Here is a 17,238-nt window from a genome sequence, read left to right on the forward strand (position 1 = left end):
GCACATACAGACTATGTATTTATTTAATTATATCTCATTAATAATGACACTGGGCCATGTAGCCAACTACTTATCTGAAGGTGAGAAACACCACAATAAAACCTCGATTTAAATGTATGCATGTGTTTCTGCTTAAATATTACACTTGTTGGGCACATTTAAATGTCCTGGAAAATTGTGCCTTGAAAACAGTGGGAATCCTGATGAACCAATGTCACATCTAGATTATCCATATAAATATCAAATGTTGCAATTCAACATATGCTAAAAAAAAATTACACTGCATAGTCAGGCAAATTATGGGGAAAGAATTGCAACCTGTTTATTTTCAAATTCAATATAATTTCTTATAAATGGCTTTGTAATACAGAAGTCATCGATGAAATGGTGTCAGCCATCAAAAGCCCACTGAGAGTATTTATCATTATGATGAACCTTGTGATGAGGTATATGTCCGAAGTTTGATTTTATTGGTCACGAAAGTGAGAGAATTATTTGCAACATGCAATCAGCTACCATCATGCCAAACTACTGGACCTCACAGAGATGGCCTGGCCCACCCAATCATGAACTTGGCCCAACTACACCTACACCCACCCCCCAACCGGAGGGTCCTATGGCCCACCTTACAACTTAGAGCTGGAGCCAGGCCTGGATGACCATGTGAGAAACTGCGTCTCTGACACCCTCCGCTGCCAGCATTAGCATCTCTCTCTCTGCAGACATCCAGATCCTGATGAAGAGGTAGCAGAAATAGGGAAATATTTTTATGTATATGGCTAGAGTCAAACCTAAACAAATTAAGCAAGCATGTGTTCGGAAATCAGTGTTTCCAAACCTTTTTTTAAAATTATTATTATAATGACTTTTTTTACTTTAAACTTTTTATCTTACTGGATATCATTAAGCACTATTGTTACTGAAGTGCTCATTATTAAAATGATAAAAACAATGGACACTTAAAGTGAAAAACAGGCTCACCTAGAAATCTACATGGGACATTTGACAAAAGTAATTTGCAGTCTTGTTATAGTGCAATTTAATTATCATAGAATCTCAATAATCACTCTGCAAAAACATTGTTAGTTGTTAGATTAATCACAATGAATTATTTTCATTTACTGGCACTCCTAATATTTTTATAGGTTTAGTTCAATCTTTCAAAGTACCCCCTGAAACCATCTTAAAAGTATCACTCAAAAATGAAAATTCTCTCAACATTTACCCTCATGCCATCCAAGATGTGTTTGAATTTCTTTCTTCTGCTGAACACAAATGAACATTTTTAGTAGCTCTGTTGGTCCATGTGATGCAAGTGAATGGTGGCCAGAACTTTGAAGGTCCAAATATCACATAAAGGCAGCGTAAAAGCAATCCAAAACCGATTGGAAGACATTGATTAAACCACTGGAGTCTTATGGGTTACTTTTATGATGCCCTTATCTGATTTATGTGTGTTTCGGTGTGCTAGTGAAAATATACCCTATTAAAGGTAGTGACTCTGAAATCAATTCCAGGGGCCATACTTTGCCCCATAAGTCAATTCCTGACAATGCATACAACTACTTTAAAAAAAACAGTAGATATTATAGGATGCCATTTCTGAACATGCTTCTGTCTCTTTCTCTCCCTATCACACACACACACACACATTCTCAATATAATGTATATCTGCCAAACTCATCCCCCATCTCACATGTCTGACTCTTTCCAGTTCTTCCTTCAGATGCTGGTTATGTTGGCTCAGTGTCTCCAGTGAATCATGCTCTGACTGGGCCGCAACTCTTCATACCTGAAACTCCTTCTCCAAGAGCCTGATCATCACAAAAACCCAACTAAATAAGCACTAATACAGAAATATGTATTCAAAGGCTTTCATAAACATGCATGTATATGTTCAAACATATACACAATGGTCTCACACGCATTTAATATTTCTCTTGCTGATTTTCTGTACCCAAAGTTACTATTATTATAAAAGACGGCCCACCATTTATCTTTCTGCAGATACTTCATTGCTTTCTGGGTAACACTGAGGTCTTTTTGGAGAAGAGCTGTTTCCCTCTAAAAAAAAACCAAACAAAACAAAAAATATCCACAAAGTCATCCAAAAACATTTTACAGACCGGACCCCGGGACGTAAGACTGTCAGGGGCCTCTAGCTGAGAGGAAAGCTGTGCCCAGCATTTAGAAACAAGCCACTGCAGATGTAAATTTTGATATAGACAGATGAACAGTGCTTAAATTGTGATTACTGGCATAATGCAAAATAAGTGAAGAAATGAAAAGAAAAAAAATAAAAGAAAAAATGTTGTCTGTTCCTGGCCCCTCCTGAGCACACACAGTGCCTTCTGGACACTTTCTTTCAACTTTGATGTTGTATACTAATCGTAGTACATTGTTGTCTCTTTTGCAATGCATTATGCACATGATCTCGTAACTGCAACTTTGTGACTTCATTTCTCATATTTGTGATGTAAATTCTGATTATTTGACATATTTAAGTATGTGCAGGAAATGACTTTCAGATATCAATCAATTGGAGAGTAATTAAAGATATCTTTAAAGGCTTTACTAGTCACATTACAGATATGAGGATAACATTGTATTTTTTTGATTAAAATTATCATGTTTACTTGTAAGAAATGCATAGCTGATATATGTATTTGAAATTTCAACTACAGTAGTTAGAATGTAATTGTAGACATCTGTAATTTGCGATTTGAACAGGAGTGAATGACAGAAAATTGTGAAATTCTACTATTGAAATAAATGCAGTTGCAGATATCAATAATTATGTTTTTTTAATTAGTTGGAATTCCATTTTTGATATCAAGAGTAGGTATTTAAATAAATAATGACATCATTTTTATTTCAAGAATTAGCATTTTTAATAGCCTAATCTTACTTCTGATATCAAAACTTAGCATTTTGTCTTGTAGTAATTCCATTGCTGATATCAAGAATTATTATAAGTCAATTCAGCTTGCCATAGAAACCATCAAAGGACATACAGTACATGTATTGTGCTGCTCAGATATAATGCAGGTAAATTACCTGTCTGCAGACCTTTAGACTCTGCTGCAACCGATGGACCTGTTTCAGACCTTGGAGTTTCCCTTGTGTCAGTAGCTTCTGCTGACTGTAGCACTGGAGAAGGGGCACTGAATATGCACATACATATCAATCATCTGTATGCTGCAGGGGCGGACTGGGAAGAGAGATCGGCCCTGGATTTGAAATTAAAACTGGCCCAATAGTTGTTGCGCGGGGAGGTGGTGTTGGTGCCCCCTTCGGCATATTGCGTCACCGTTTTGTGGCCTGTTCGGCCCCGTTTAGTGGCCAGCCCACCGGGAAAAGTCCCGGTTCTCCCTATGGCCAGTCCGCCCCTGGTATGCTGTCATATATGCTTGCTCACTTGTAACCTAAAAGTAATATTTGTTAATTAGTAATAAACTGTTTATTATTTCCATCACATAGAAAACAAAAGCACATACAGTATACATGTATGTGTACCCATACTGCAGCTCTGCGCTAGACGTTGCTCTTAGGGCTCTCTTCCTCTCTGCCTCTCTCCTGGTGTGATGTCAAGGAAGCAAAGCGTGTCGAGCACTGGTGGCCAGTGATGCCAATGGCTCTTTCCAGGATGGCTGAAAAAATCATAGCACCCACTCTATCACGCATGTAATTAATACAGTATTTTAAACAGTGGCCCCAAAAAGGACTTGAACACTCCAGCCAAACTTGAAATGTAGGGAATGTCTTTACATTATGTAACAAAATATCAAACCAAGCGGCAATTGTTTTAAAGAAATATGCCACAAACACACATTTCAAGTCAAAGAAGTTTTTGTTCCAAATTATAAAACACTAGATATATGGACAAAATGTATTTCTACACCGTCAGAGTAAAGACACACAAGAAACATTTGTTTCCAATAATCCACACACGAGAGTGGAAATGCAAGAACATGTATAAAAATGACTTTTCCCACTAAAGTTTAGTGAATTCTTGGCTCAATAAAAATAATACAAATGTCAAAGCTGAATGGTTTGCATTAGGGAGCACAAATCTGTACCAAATTGACCAATCAGACTTGATTCTGATAATGATTCTGGTCAGAAATTTCTCAACTCTTTTGGTCCATGCAATGCAAGTGCATGGGTGCCAAAAGTTTGAAGCTACATAAATCAGCATTAAAGTAATCCATACGACTCCAGTGGTGTGATAGGTGTGGATGAGAAACAGATCAATATTTAAGTCCTTTTTTACTATAAATTATCCTCTCTGCTCAGTCAATCTTCACTTTTACTTTCACATTCTTCTTGTGTTTTTGGCGGTTTGCATTCTTCATGCATCTCACCCCCTACTGGCCAGAGAGGAGAATTTCTAGCAAAAAAAAAAAAAAAAAAAAAAAAAGGACTTAAATATAGATCTGTTTCACAGATCACAGTACCAGGGCATCAATAAGTGAAACTCTACAGACATATTTTGGTCATTGTTGGTTTAACAAGTCATCTGTTGTTTTACAGCTGATGACAACAATCTGACACACACACACACACACACACACACACACACACACAAACACAAACGTTTGCAAAATACATTTTTACTATAGAAAGTCTGAAATTGTAAACAAGATCAAAATAGCATAACATCCCAAAAGAAATGCATAATTTTATTGAGCCAATTTTTGAACGTTAAAATACTGTTTCAAAAGTATAGCCACAAGACACAAACAATATGTGTGTAAACATGATTTTAGTGTGATAAAATCACTTACTAACCGCATCTGTATAAAGTTATAACCAATTTTACAACTTCGTTACCATGACGATGGAACAAACAAACCCTAAAATGACTGTAAAAATGCCAATTTAAGCAACTTTACTGCTCAAATAATATATGGGTTTTAACAGAAGAATTAATGTCATGTTTTTATAAAATTATAAGCTCTCCAAAAATTAGCCACATTAACTTCTATTGTAAGTGTTTCACTGTAACCTCGATTTTTGCTTTTTTTATTTTTAAAGAAAAGGAGGATCAAGCCTAAATAAATTTTTGTGTTAATCAACATTATGCCACAAATTCTGTCGATTGAGCTTAACTTGTATTGAATATTCCTTAAAATGGGTTAATGGAACCAAACAGGACATGCTAACTTACCAAAGCTATGGTAAAGCACAGTCAGCTGTGCAGTAAAACACTACATTAAGCAGGGCAAAAAAAATAGATCATTAAAAAGTCATTAACTAACCAACTTAACCAAAGTGTCTTTTATTACAAGCGTTAATTTTGACATTAATTTTTATCTTTAAGCTGGGAAAAACATTTAAAAAAAAAAAACAGACAGACCATTTCAGAGCTGAACAATATTTAATTCTTGCCAAAAATCACAAAATTACAATGTCACGAATATTTGGCAACCCTGAATATCTGGCAACCCAGAACATTTGGCAACCCAGAATATTTGGCAACCCAGAAAATCTGGCAACTCTTCTGCCATCATCGCGTTCATGAGTTCTGCGAGGGAACAACGAAGGTGAGAAACTGCAACTGTAACAAATCCATGTATTCTGCTGCTTCACGCTATCATGATTGCAAGATGGGCAGGTCGACGCTGTCAAACCATGTGTAGAAATAATTTAAGCTGTGCTAAAATCATTCCAGCCAGTTTCAGAATATACTGTAATGAAATGAAAACGAAAGCATCAACCATGATTCTTTTATAAAGAGTTGCGAGCATTTACTATGACCAGTAGATTATAAAATTGCGATTTCGTGGCAAATTAAATGATCAATAAATCGCATTTAAAATCGACAGTGACATACCTGAACGATGTTACATGACAAATTCCAAATTAACCTCGAGCCTGTCTGGAACAGGACTTTTAAACTCACATACACACACTGGCTCTTACCTGGTTTGTGTTACTTATTGTAAATAATAAATGAAGAGGATTTTAATTTAACGTCAGCACGATATGTTGTTATTATTAGGTTATTGACTCTTAGTTTGCTATATGTGGTACATCTTTGTAAGTGAATTTGACCCATTTAATTTACTGAACATGCTCTGCATTTAAACATTACATTTAATTTAGTTAATTCGTTGGCTTTTCGGCTTTGAAACCTTTGAAAAACGAAACACACTTTTATAAGTGTCTTTATGTTTCATCCTTAAAATAACAAGTCATACAGGGCCAAATGACATAAATGTACCCTGTATCTTCCCATAACACAGAGGACATGTTACGCCTGATCAACATTTATGTACACATTTTTGCTGAATGGCTGATGTTACCTCCAGTTAAAGGAATATTCCTGGTTCAATACAAGTTGAGCTCAATCGACAGCATTAGTGGCACAATGTTGATTACCACAAAAAAATTATTTTGACTCGTTCCTCCTTTTCTTTAAAAAAGCAAAAATCGAGGAGACAGTGAGGCACTTACAATGGAAGTTAATGGGGGCCAATTTTTGAACGTTAAAATACTGTTTCAAAAGTTTAGCCACAAGACGTAGACAATATGCATGTAAACATGATTTTAGTGTGATAAAATCACTTACTAACCACATCTGTGTAAAGTAATAGCCAATTTTACAGCTTTGTTACCATGACGATGTGATGTCAACAAACCCTAAACCCTAAAATGACTGTAAAAATTACGATTCAAACACTTTTACAGCTCGAATAATACATGAGTTTTAATAGAAGAATTAATGTCAGTGCTTTTATGAAATTATAAGCTTCACATTTCTGTGTTTAAACCCTCCAAAAATTGGCCCCCATTCACTTCCATTGTAAGTGGCATTGTAAGTGGCCTCACTGTAACCTCGATTTGTTTCTCCCCTTTTCTCCCCAATTTGGAATGCCCAATTCCCAATGCGCTCTAGGTCCTCGTGGTGGCATAGTGACTCAATCCGGGTGGCGGAAGACGAATCTCAGTCACCTCCGCGTCTGAGACCGCCACTCCACGCATCTTATCACGTGGCTTGTTGAGTGCATTACCGCGGAGACCTAGTGCGTGTGGAGGCTTCACGCTATTCTCCGCGGTATTCATGCACAACTCACCACACGCCCCATTGAGAGCGAGAACCACTAATCGCGACCACGAGGAGGTTACCCCATGTGACTTTACCCTCCCTAGCAACCGGGCCAATTTGGTTGCTTAGGAGACCTGGCTGGAGTCACTCAGCACGCCCTGGATTCGAACTTGCGTCTCCAGGGGTGGTAGTCAGCGTCTTTACTCGCTGAGCTACCCAGGCCCCCAATTTTGTTTTTGTTTTTAAAGAAAAGGAGGAACAAGTCAAAAAAATTTTTTGTGGTAAACAACATTATGCCACAAATGCTGTCGATTGATCTTAATTTGCATTGAACCCAGAACATTCCTTTAACTCGGTTAAAGGTCACAGTTATAACTGGCTGGACAATAAGTCACTGAACTCACAGAAAAACTCTATTATCAGTGTAAAAATGACATATTTTTTGTACCACTAACATTATAATTGGTCTCAACTCTTTTTACCAAGACTATTACAATTGTAATCAGTTGAAATTAAACATTACAAATATTTTTTCAGAATAATAATTTTCCCCGAATTGTTGGAATGACCCAAGTTGGAAAACCTAAATCGCCATACTCTTCTCTCCTACAGTGAACTATGGCCACAAAACAGGAATTCCGTGACAGAATTCTCAAAAATAAGGTCTTCCTCTTGGAGACTTTATGTGAAGAGGCCGACATCATCATGCAGCATGTGCAGCAGGATAAGCTTCTTACTCCGCGTGAGTACAGGAACCTCAGAGATGTCCAAAACAGAGAGAAGATGATCATCGACCTACTTGACAAACTCATGAGCAAGGGAGACGAAACCTGTTGCAAATTCATAGACCTTTTAAGACAAGACAGTATGTTGGAGACTTTTCCGATGTTGAAGTGTCATGCCATTTTTGCTCCCTCAGCCAAGGCACAGGGTAAATCCCCCTAGCTAACCACTCACCAGCTGGTATGATGCCACTGTCTGTTGTCTTGTGGTGACATTGCTTTAAACTTGTTCTTTTGTTTCACAGACACCAGCCTGAAATATCCACTGCAGGAGACCTCGGAGGTGACTTTACTGTAATTTTTTAAAGATTCACGTTCCTGCAAATACCAGTCAAGTATGTTCCGTTACACTGATTTTTCTGTGGTTTTTATTTCAGCTGGGGCAATACAAAATAACGCAGATTCCACGCGGTATCTGTGTAATCTTCAACAATGTACATTTTGCAACCATGAAGGAAAGGATGGGATCAGATGAGGACCAAAGTTTGTTTGTTTTTTGGTTTGGTTTTTTTCAAACGTTTTTGATATTTAGGTAGTGTGAGGTACTGAAAATGTTCAGTTATGTAAAATGTTAAGTAAACTTCATTTTCAAGTATTTGCATGTTAATTTTTGACAATGGGCATGGAAATCATGAATAATAATTAATTATTTTACGAAATGCAATTGCTCTGTTTCTTTCACCCTGTGCCTCAGAATCTCTCGACAAAATTTTCCGCTGGTTGGCGTTTGAGGTGGTGGTGCACAGAGATAAAACTGCTGCTGAAATGAGGGATCTCCTGAAGGACTTGGGCAAAACAGTAGATGGAGACTGCTTCATATGCTGCGTCCTCAGCCATGGCAGCAATGACGGAGTCTATGGAACTGATGGTGGTGTTGTTTCTGTTGATGAAATACGTGAACCTTTCAATGGCATTAACTGCCAGAGGCTAGCTGGCAAGCCCAAAGTGTTTTTCATACAGGCATGTCGTGGAAATAAGAAACAAAGGCTTGTGAACGTCCAAGCAGATGATCCAGAAGGAGCAGAATCAGAGAGTGAAGTGGATGCTGACAGCTTTGAAATCTCAATCCCAGCCGATTCAGATTTCCTTATTGCCAGGTCAACCACTGACGGTCACTACTCTTACAGAAGGCCAGAAAAAGGCTCCTGGTTTATTCAGTCCCTTTGCCAACAGCTAAAGATTCATTGTCCACAGTAAGTTTGTAACTTTTCTCATGCAGTGTTTTTCTCTCTGTTATAATATAGAGTATGCAAAATAGAGAAAAATACAAAGTTATGGTCAAAATATGTAGACACAAAGTATGTGTACTAAATGGCTGTCATTAATGAAAAAGTCATTTATCTTTTATGTTCCCAGGGGTACAGACTTACAGACAATCCTGCTTTGCGTGAATGATGACGTCAGCCGTCAGGGAATTTCTTGCAAACAGATGCCTGTCCAGGAAGTCGCAATGAGGAAGAAACTAATTCTTCCTGTGCCTGGTTCAGAGTAATGAAACCTCCTGGTGTGCATACTGTGTAATGCCATAATGGTGATCGTGATATGTAATTTGGCTAGATGAAACATTTTTTATCTTTTCTAATCTGACTCATGTTTTTGTAAATTCACTTATGAGGGAATCTCGGGAAAAACTGAACTCTTAATGTAAATGCAAACCCAATAGCTGAGCCTTTGTGAAAGTGTTTTTAAAAGTAGTCATTTTTTTACAAATCAGGACCAGAACTGTTTACATAAAGGGAATCATGAGCCATATGAGACCTTTTTAAAAAAAAAAAAAAAAAAAATCATTTTATAATGGTAAACAATACCATTTTTATTTTTTTATTTTTTTTTACAAATGTTCTTTATTAACCTGTTGATGCAATTACCTGTTGATAAATAAAAAAGTCATCCAATTGTTATAATGCAATAATCTTTACACATGGTGCATTACTGCATGTACAAAGAAATACTTCTTACATTATATTTCCTACAGTCATGGCAACACATGAACATGCTATCTGGTAGGACCAACAGAAAAATACAAAATACAGTTTTAATCCAGTGGGATAATTGGTTATGACATTATTCAATTTCTCAAAATTTAAATATAATTACATTCAAGTATTGACAAGAAAGCATTTGTCCATTTTTAAACACTAACACAGACACTCACTCCTTTGTAACTTATCCCTGTAACCGCACTGCATCTGTTGATCTATCATACACATTAATAAAGCTTACCTGAAAGAAATACTTTAAAAATCTCTGAAAGGCCTTTTTATCTTTGGTTATCAATGATCAGTGCATCCTCTTTCAATTTCTCTTACAGTATTTCTGTTTTCAAAGTATTGTTAGTTCATGTTAACTAATGTAGTTAACTACATAATTACTGTTAGCAACAATTAGTACTCAGCATGACCGAACAGTGTAAAGCACAGCATCCTTAATTATGAATAGCACACAAATGACTTGAGCTTAATTTTGTGGTTGTTTCTTCAGTGCAATATTTAGCTGATGCAAATGCAAAACCTCAAACACACTCTATAATCTCTATCACAAGCTAACAAAGAAAAACAGCAGTATACTGTAGAGTAATCATTAAAGGGATAGTTCACACAAAAATGAAAATTCCCTCATCATTTACTCACCCTCATGCCATCCCAGATGTGTATGACTTTCTTTCTTCTGCAGAACACAAAAGAAGATTTTTAGAAGAATATCTCAGCTCTGTAGGTCCATACAATGCAAGTGAATGGGTGCTAAAACGTTGAAGCTCCAAAATCTACATAAGGGAAACAAAAAGTAGGGTACAATGGGGCTAAAGGCTCCGTGGGGTAAAAGGCTCCATTGATTTTATTTTTTCCCAAAACACTAAATAGCAACAAAAACTACCACAGGGCTTTCCTAAACACCTGTTTGTCACTATACACTGCAAAATTTCCCTGATCCATGAGATCATTGCATGTAATGTCTAAAGGCTGATTTCGAGGCAATTTTATCAAATTTTCTATATTTTTTAAAATGTTGTAAATTTATGTAGCTAATGAAAATCCTTGAAATTATCACATTTCCAGGTTTCCCACGCATCCTGGAAAACCTTGAATTTTGCCTTGAAAAACCTTGAAATCTTGGAAAGTTAGAAAAATACCTAAATGTCCTGGAAAATAATTATTTGTCCTGGAAAATATTTCTGTAGAATAAAACCGTTTGACTGTGCTGCTAGCAAGGTTACATGTACAAAAACATGGTAACAATCGGGATTTGGAATAGGAGTCAAATACACAAATTTGTATCGTTTTTATCATTGCCGGCGGCTGCGCATTGTGAAACAACATCAACGGTTAAGGGCACTTACACCCTCATAACTGATTACAGCAGCGGCCAATCGTGTGCTTGGCAATCGTGGTCCAACCGAGGCAGATTGCGTGCTTGATTTCAGCTGCGGCCAATAACGTGCTTGGCTACAGCAGCGCCTGCACAGTGAGAAGTGGCACTCATGAAACTTCTCATTCATAAACAAGCTGAATGACCTTGTACAGTTGAAGTCAGAAGTTTACATACACCTTAGCCAAATACATTTAAACTCAGTTTTTTACAATTTCTGATATTTAATCATAGAAAACATTCCCTGTCTTAGGTCAGTTAGAACCACTACTTTATTTTAAGAATGTGAAATCTCAGAATAATAGTAGAGAGAATTCTTTATTTCAGCTTTTCTCACATTCCCAGTGGGTCAGAAGTTTACATATACAGGTGCATCTCAATAAATTAGAATGTTGTGGAAAAGTTCATTTATTTCAGCAATTCAACTCAAATTGTGAAACTCGTGTATTAAATAAATTCAATGCACACAGACTGAAGTAGTTTAAGTCTTTGGTTCTTTTAATTGTGATGATTTTGGCTCACATTTAACAAAAATCCACCAATCCACTATCTCAACAAATTAGAATACATCATAAGACCAATAAAAAAAACATTTTTAGTGAATTGTTGGCCTTCTGGAAAGTATGTTCATTTACTCTATATGTTCTCAATACTTGGTAGGGGCTCCTTTTGCTTTAATTACTGCCTCAGTTCGGTGTGGCATGGAGGTGATCAGTTTGTGGCACTGCTGAGGTGGTATGGAAGCCCAGGTTTCTTTGACAGTGGCCTTCAGCTCATCTGCATTTTTTGGTCTCTTGTTTCTCATTTTCCTCTTGACAATACCCCATAGATTCTCTATGGGGTTCAGGTCTGGTGAGTTTGCTGGCCAGTCAAGCACACCAACACCATGGTCATTTAACCAACTTTTGGTGCTTTTGGCAGTGTGGGCAGGTGCCAAATCCTGCTGGAAAATGAAATCAGCATCTTTAAAAAGCTGGTCAGCAGAAGGAAGCATGAAGTGCTCCAAAATTTCTTGGTAAACGGGTGCAGTGACTTTGGTTTTCAAAAAACACAATGGACCAACACCAGCAGATGACATTGCACCCCAAATCATCACAGACTGTGGAAACTTAACACTGGACTTCAAGCAACTTGGGCTATCAGCTTCTCCACCCTTCCTCCAGACTCTAGGACCTTGGTTTCCAAATGAAATACAAAACTTGCTCTCATCTGAAAAGAGGACTTTGGACCACTGGGCAACAGTCCAGTTCTTCTTCTCCTTAGCCCAGGTAAGACGCCTCTGTCGTTGTCTGTGGTTCAGGAGTGGCTTAACAAGAGGAATACGACAACTGTAGCCAAATTTCTTGACACGTCTGTGTGTGGTGGCTCTTGATGCCTTGACCCCAGCTTCAGTCCATTCCTTGTGAAGTTCACCCAAATTCTTGAATCGATTTTGCTTGACAATCATAAGGCTGCGGTTCTCTCGGTTGGTTGTGCATCTTTTTCTTCCACACTTTTTCCTTCTACTCAACTTTCTGTTAACATGCTTGGATACAGCACTCTGTGAACAGCCAGCTTCTTTGGCAATGAATGTTTGTGGCTTACCCTCCTTGTGAAGGGTGTCAATGATTGTCTTCTGGACAACTGTCAGATCAGCAGTCTTCCTCATGATTGTGTAGCCTAGTGAACCAAACTGAGAGACCATTTTGAAGGCTCAGGAAACCTTTGCAGGTGTTTTGAGTTGATTAGCTGATTGGCATGTCACCATATTCTAATTTGTTGAGACAGTGAATTGGTGGGTTTTTGTTAAATGTGAGCCAAAATCATCACAATTAAAAGAACCAAAGACTTAAACTACTTCAGTCTGTGTGCATTGAATTTATTAATACACGAGTTTCACAATTTGAGTTGAATTACTGAAACATTCCACGACATTCAAATTTATTGAGATGCACCTGTACATTGTTAATATTTGGTAGCATTGCTTTTAAATTGTTTATCTTGGGTCAAACATTTTGGGTAGCCTTCCACAAGCTTCTCACTATAAGTTGCTGGAATTTTGGCCCATTCCTCCAGACAGAACTGGTGTAACTTAGTCAGGTTTGTAGGCCTCCTTGCTCACCCATGCTTTTGCAGTTCTGCCTGCAAATTCTCTATCGAATTGAGGTCAGGGCTTTGTGATGGCTACTCCAATACCTTGACTTTGTTGTCCTTAAGCCATTTTGCCACAACTTTGGTGGTATGCTTGGGGTTATTGTCCATTTGGAAGACCCATTTGCGACCGAGCTTTAACTTCCTGGCTGATGTCTTGAGATGTTGCTTCAATATATCCACATCATTTTCCTTCCTCATGATGCCATCTATTTTGTGAAGTGCACCAATCCCTCCTGCAGCAAACACCCCCACAACATGATGCTGCCACCCCCATGCTTCACGGTTGGGATGGTGTTCTTCAGCTTGCAAGCCTCACCCTTTTTCCTCCAAACATAACGATGGTCCATAATGATGATCATTATGGCCAAACAGTTCAATTTTTGTTTCATCAGACCAGAGGACATTTCTCCAAAAAGTAAGATCTCTGTCCCCATGTGCACTTGCAAACTGTAGTCTGGCTTTTTTATGGCGTTTTTGGAGCAGTGGCTTCTTCCTTGCTGAGCAGCCTTTCAGGTTATGTTGATATATGACTTGTTTTACTGTGGATATAGATACTTGTCTACCTGTTTTCTTCAGCATCTTCACAAGGTCCTTTGCTCATCTCTAGGAGACAGAATGTGTCTCCTTCCTGAGCGGTATGACAGCTGCGCGGTTCCATGGTGTTAATACTTGCATACTGTTGTTTGTACAGATGAACGTGGTACCTTCAAGCGTTTGGAAATTGCTCCTAAGGATGAACCAGACTTGTGGAGGTCCACAATTGTTTTTCTGAGGTCTTGGCTGATTTCTTTTGATTTTTCCATGATGTCAAGCAAAGAGGCACTGAGTTTGAAGTTAGGCCTTAAAATATATCCACAGGTACACCTCCTATTCAGTACATCTCCTATCAGAAGCTAATTGGCTAATTGTTTAAAGGCTTGACATCATTTTCTGGAATTGTCCAAGCTGCTTAAAGGCACAGTTAGCTTAGTGTATGTAAACTTCTGACCCATTGGAATTGTGATATAGTCAATTATAAGTGAAACAATTGTTGGAAAAATGATTTGTGACATGCACAAAGTAGATGTGTATATAAATTTCTGACTTCAACTGTACATGCACCGACTGACTGAATGAGAGGGGCATGTTGTTCATTTAATTCAGCATCAGCATGTCTTGTTCATCATGGAGAGAATTAATGCATAAGTGACTGATGTTTATACATGTTGAGGGGCTTTAACATGACTCGCATCAGCGCAATCTATGAAGTGACGCATCAGCGCAACCTCGGCTCCAACTTCTCACCAGTGTTTTTCACACACGTTTTTGCCTCCAAAATAATGTCTTTGAGAGTACAAAGCTACAATAAATATTTTAAATCTGTCAAAATTTATGAAGAGATATTGAATGTCTCATAATATATTTTAATTAATTATTACCTTATCATTTCCGGGTATCCAGAGACCCCAGTTATTGAACTAGAGTAATTACATCACCAAATTAAATAAATAAATAAAACGCTAAGAACTAAACATAAACAAGTCGAGTCTTCTTTATTTTGTGCAATCAAAGCACTTGCCATTTTTTTCTCTTCCATATAAATGTTTTCAATGTTTATTATGCACACCTCCAGCTTTCTTGTGTGGCAAGCTCGTAAATTGCCCCTCCATGACGCTTTCTGCAGCGCTTGTCATGTGGAGGGCAAAGTGACGCTTGACGCTGGCATTGAGTGGAGTGTTGATGCCTCGATTCAACTCATGTGAAATGTGCTTTACAATGACTGCTGATAAAAGTCTTTCTGATAAAAGTCATGCTCAGAAGTTTAAATACTGTAGCAAAATGATACAGCACATCTGCTTTGTTCTTATAATGCTTAAACATTCTACTGAAGTCAGTAGATTTGACATGCAAATTTTAATAAAGGAGAAGGAAAAGATGTTATTGATACTCATTAGCCTCTTATTAGACAATATATATATATATATATATTCTGCCGTGGTTATTTTGAGTAAGCATCATATTAATTTGTTACTCAAAAAAGCATCTTGGTGTCTCAGAATTATTTGCATTAGTTGACAAATTGTACCCTATAACTATTGCCCCGGTATCGGTATCACTGTGGTAAAAGGCTCCCTCACTTGGGGGTTTAAAGTGATATGGTGTATATACCGGGGCAATAGTTATAGGGCACAATTTGTCAACTAATGCAAATAATTTTGAGACACCACCTTCTTTTTAAAACTTCATTTTAATCGGAACAACCTTCCGTTATTATTTATTTTCATACAAATGATGTTGCTCTATCAATATTCAATAAAAAATAAATACATTTTTTTTTTACCTTAAAAAAGTTAAATTTCCTTTAGCCCTGTTGTACCCTACTCCAGACGACTCCAGTGGTTAAATCCATATATTCTAGTCACTTTCAAAGAAAATCATTGAATAAGTGATATGATAGGTGTGGGTGTGAAACACATCAATATTTAAGTCCCCTTTTACTATAAATTATCCTCTCTGCTCAGTCAATCTTCACTTTAACTCACTTTCTTCTTCTTGTGTTTTTGATGATTCACATTCCTCTTGCATATCGCCCCCTACTGGGCAGGGAGGAGAATTTATGACAAAAAAAAAAAACAAAAAAAAAATGACTTAAATATTAATGTTTCTCACCCACACTTATCATATTGCTTCTGAACACATGGAGTTAAACACTGGAGTCTTATGGATTACTTTAATGCTCCCTTTACGTGGATTTTGGCACCCATTCACTTGCATTGTATGGACCTACAGAGCTGAAATATTCTTCTAAAAAACATAATTTGTGTTCTGCTGAAGAAAGAAAGTCATACACATCTGGGATGCCACGAGGGTGAGTAAATCATGAGAGAAGTTTCATTTTTGGGTGAACTATCCCTTTAATGAGGCACTTGTCAACTAAAAAATAAATAAAAATTTTACAAATATCTACAAGATTAATTCAACTGACATGAATGTCTGGAAGTGTGTGGAGAGATTTAAAGAATAAAACAAGAGATTTACAACTACTGATGCAAACTTTCAAATAAAAAAAAACAACATATCTACACAAATTACATACGAGGAGGATGTAAACAAAACACAATATAGTGGATAGCATCTTAGTGCTCTGACCATAAACCCCAAATGTGGAGAGGTACAATTAGTCATTTAGAAGATGCATTTATCCTAAGTGACACACAAAGAACATTTGCAATTTGTCATACAAAAGTCAACAATTTCTGATAAGTTCCAAGAGAGGTAAAACTAAACCAGTCACATTAAAACAGTCTTTTAGGCTACAGACTGTACAGATACTATTAGAGATCATGCCGCAGCCAAATCAGGGTACTCGCTTCATAGGAAGGACCAGTGTTTCGGTTAGTGTAGTGAACCTCAGGCATCTGCTCGCAGCCTTCAGCTGTTCTCTGTTACAAAGCTGTTCTCTCAAGAAATGACATAGAAGACTCCCTTGTGGTCAATTATTTTGCTCTCAGGATTGAAGATAAATCACAATCTCAGGAAGCAGACACAACAATAAAAAGCTTTTAAGTTATAATAAAACTCAGTTAAGCAAATCAAAAACTAATAAACTATTAACTATATGCAAATCCAAACTAACTGCTATTTACAGTAATAGTTGCAGCAATATCGGAGATGTTGTAAGTGTTCCCTGGGGTATCCAGTACACTTTGTATGCACCTGAGACACACTTCTCTCCCTTGGCCTTTAATCCTCTCAATTCCTCAGTTTAGCATTCTGCGGCCTAAGGTCAAAAGTTCAAGCTTTCTTGTTCAATAACCTTCCCATCTGATACATATATGCCCTTAATACATACAGTATATTTCCTACAATATGGCAGAATGCCAAATTCATTAACAGTAGACTTCCCAAATGTACACAACAACAATG

The 17,238-nt window shown here is 37.3% G+C and overlaps 1 protein-coding gene across 1 annotated transcript; it reads left to right on the plus strand.

The window, feature by feature from the left end:
- The first annotated feature begins 5,495 nt into the window (after window positions 1-5,495).
- Window positions 5,496-9,731, plus strand: LOC127448889 (caspase-8-like). Its single transcript, XM_051711799.1, has 6 exons — window positions 5,496-5,546; window positions 7,664-7,982; window positions 8,079-8,116; window positions 8,211-8,316; window positions 8,528-9,026; window positions 9,190-9,731. The coding sequence occupies exons 2-6, from the start codon at window positions 7,670-7,672 to the stop codon at window positions 9,323-9,325; spliced, it is 1,092 nt and encodes a 363-aa protein (XP_051567759.1). The 5' UTR covers window positions 5,496-5,546; window positions 7,664-7,669; the 3' UTR covers window positions 9,326-9,731.
- Window positions 9,732-17,238: the final 7,507 nt, after the last annotated feature.

The sequence above is a fragment of the Myxocyprinus asiaticus genome, chromosome 12 (assembly GCF_019703515.2).
Source record: "Myxocyprinus asiaticus isolate MX2 ecotype Aquarium Trade chromosome 12, UBuf_Myxa_2, whole genome shotgun sequence".
Lineage (NCBI taxonomy): Eukaryota > Metazoa > Chordata > Actinopteri > Cypriniformes > Catostomidae > Myxocyprinus > Myxocyprinus asiaticus.

What these genes read in the sequence shown, in the direction of transcription:
- LOC127448889 (XM_051711799.1), top strand. Translation starts at nt 7,670, where the DNA reads ATGGCCACAAAACAGGAATTCCGTGACAGAATTCTCAAAAATAAGGTC. An exon ending in TCCCTCAGCCAAGGCACAGG is followed by an intron (nt 7,983 to 8,078) that starts GTAAATCCCCCT and finishes TTTGTTTCACAG; the next exon opens with ACACCAGCCTGAAATATCCA. An exon ending in GGGATCAGATGAGGACCAAA is followed by an intron (nt 8,317 to 8,527) that starts GTTTGTTTGTTT and finishes CCTGTGCCTCAG; the next exon opens with AATCTCTCGACAAAATTTTC.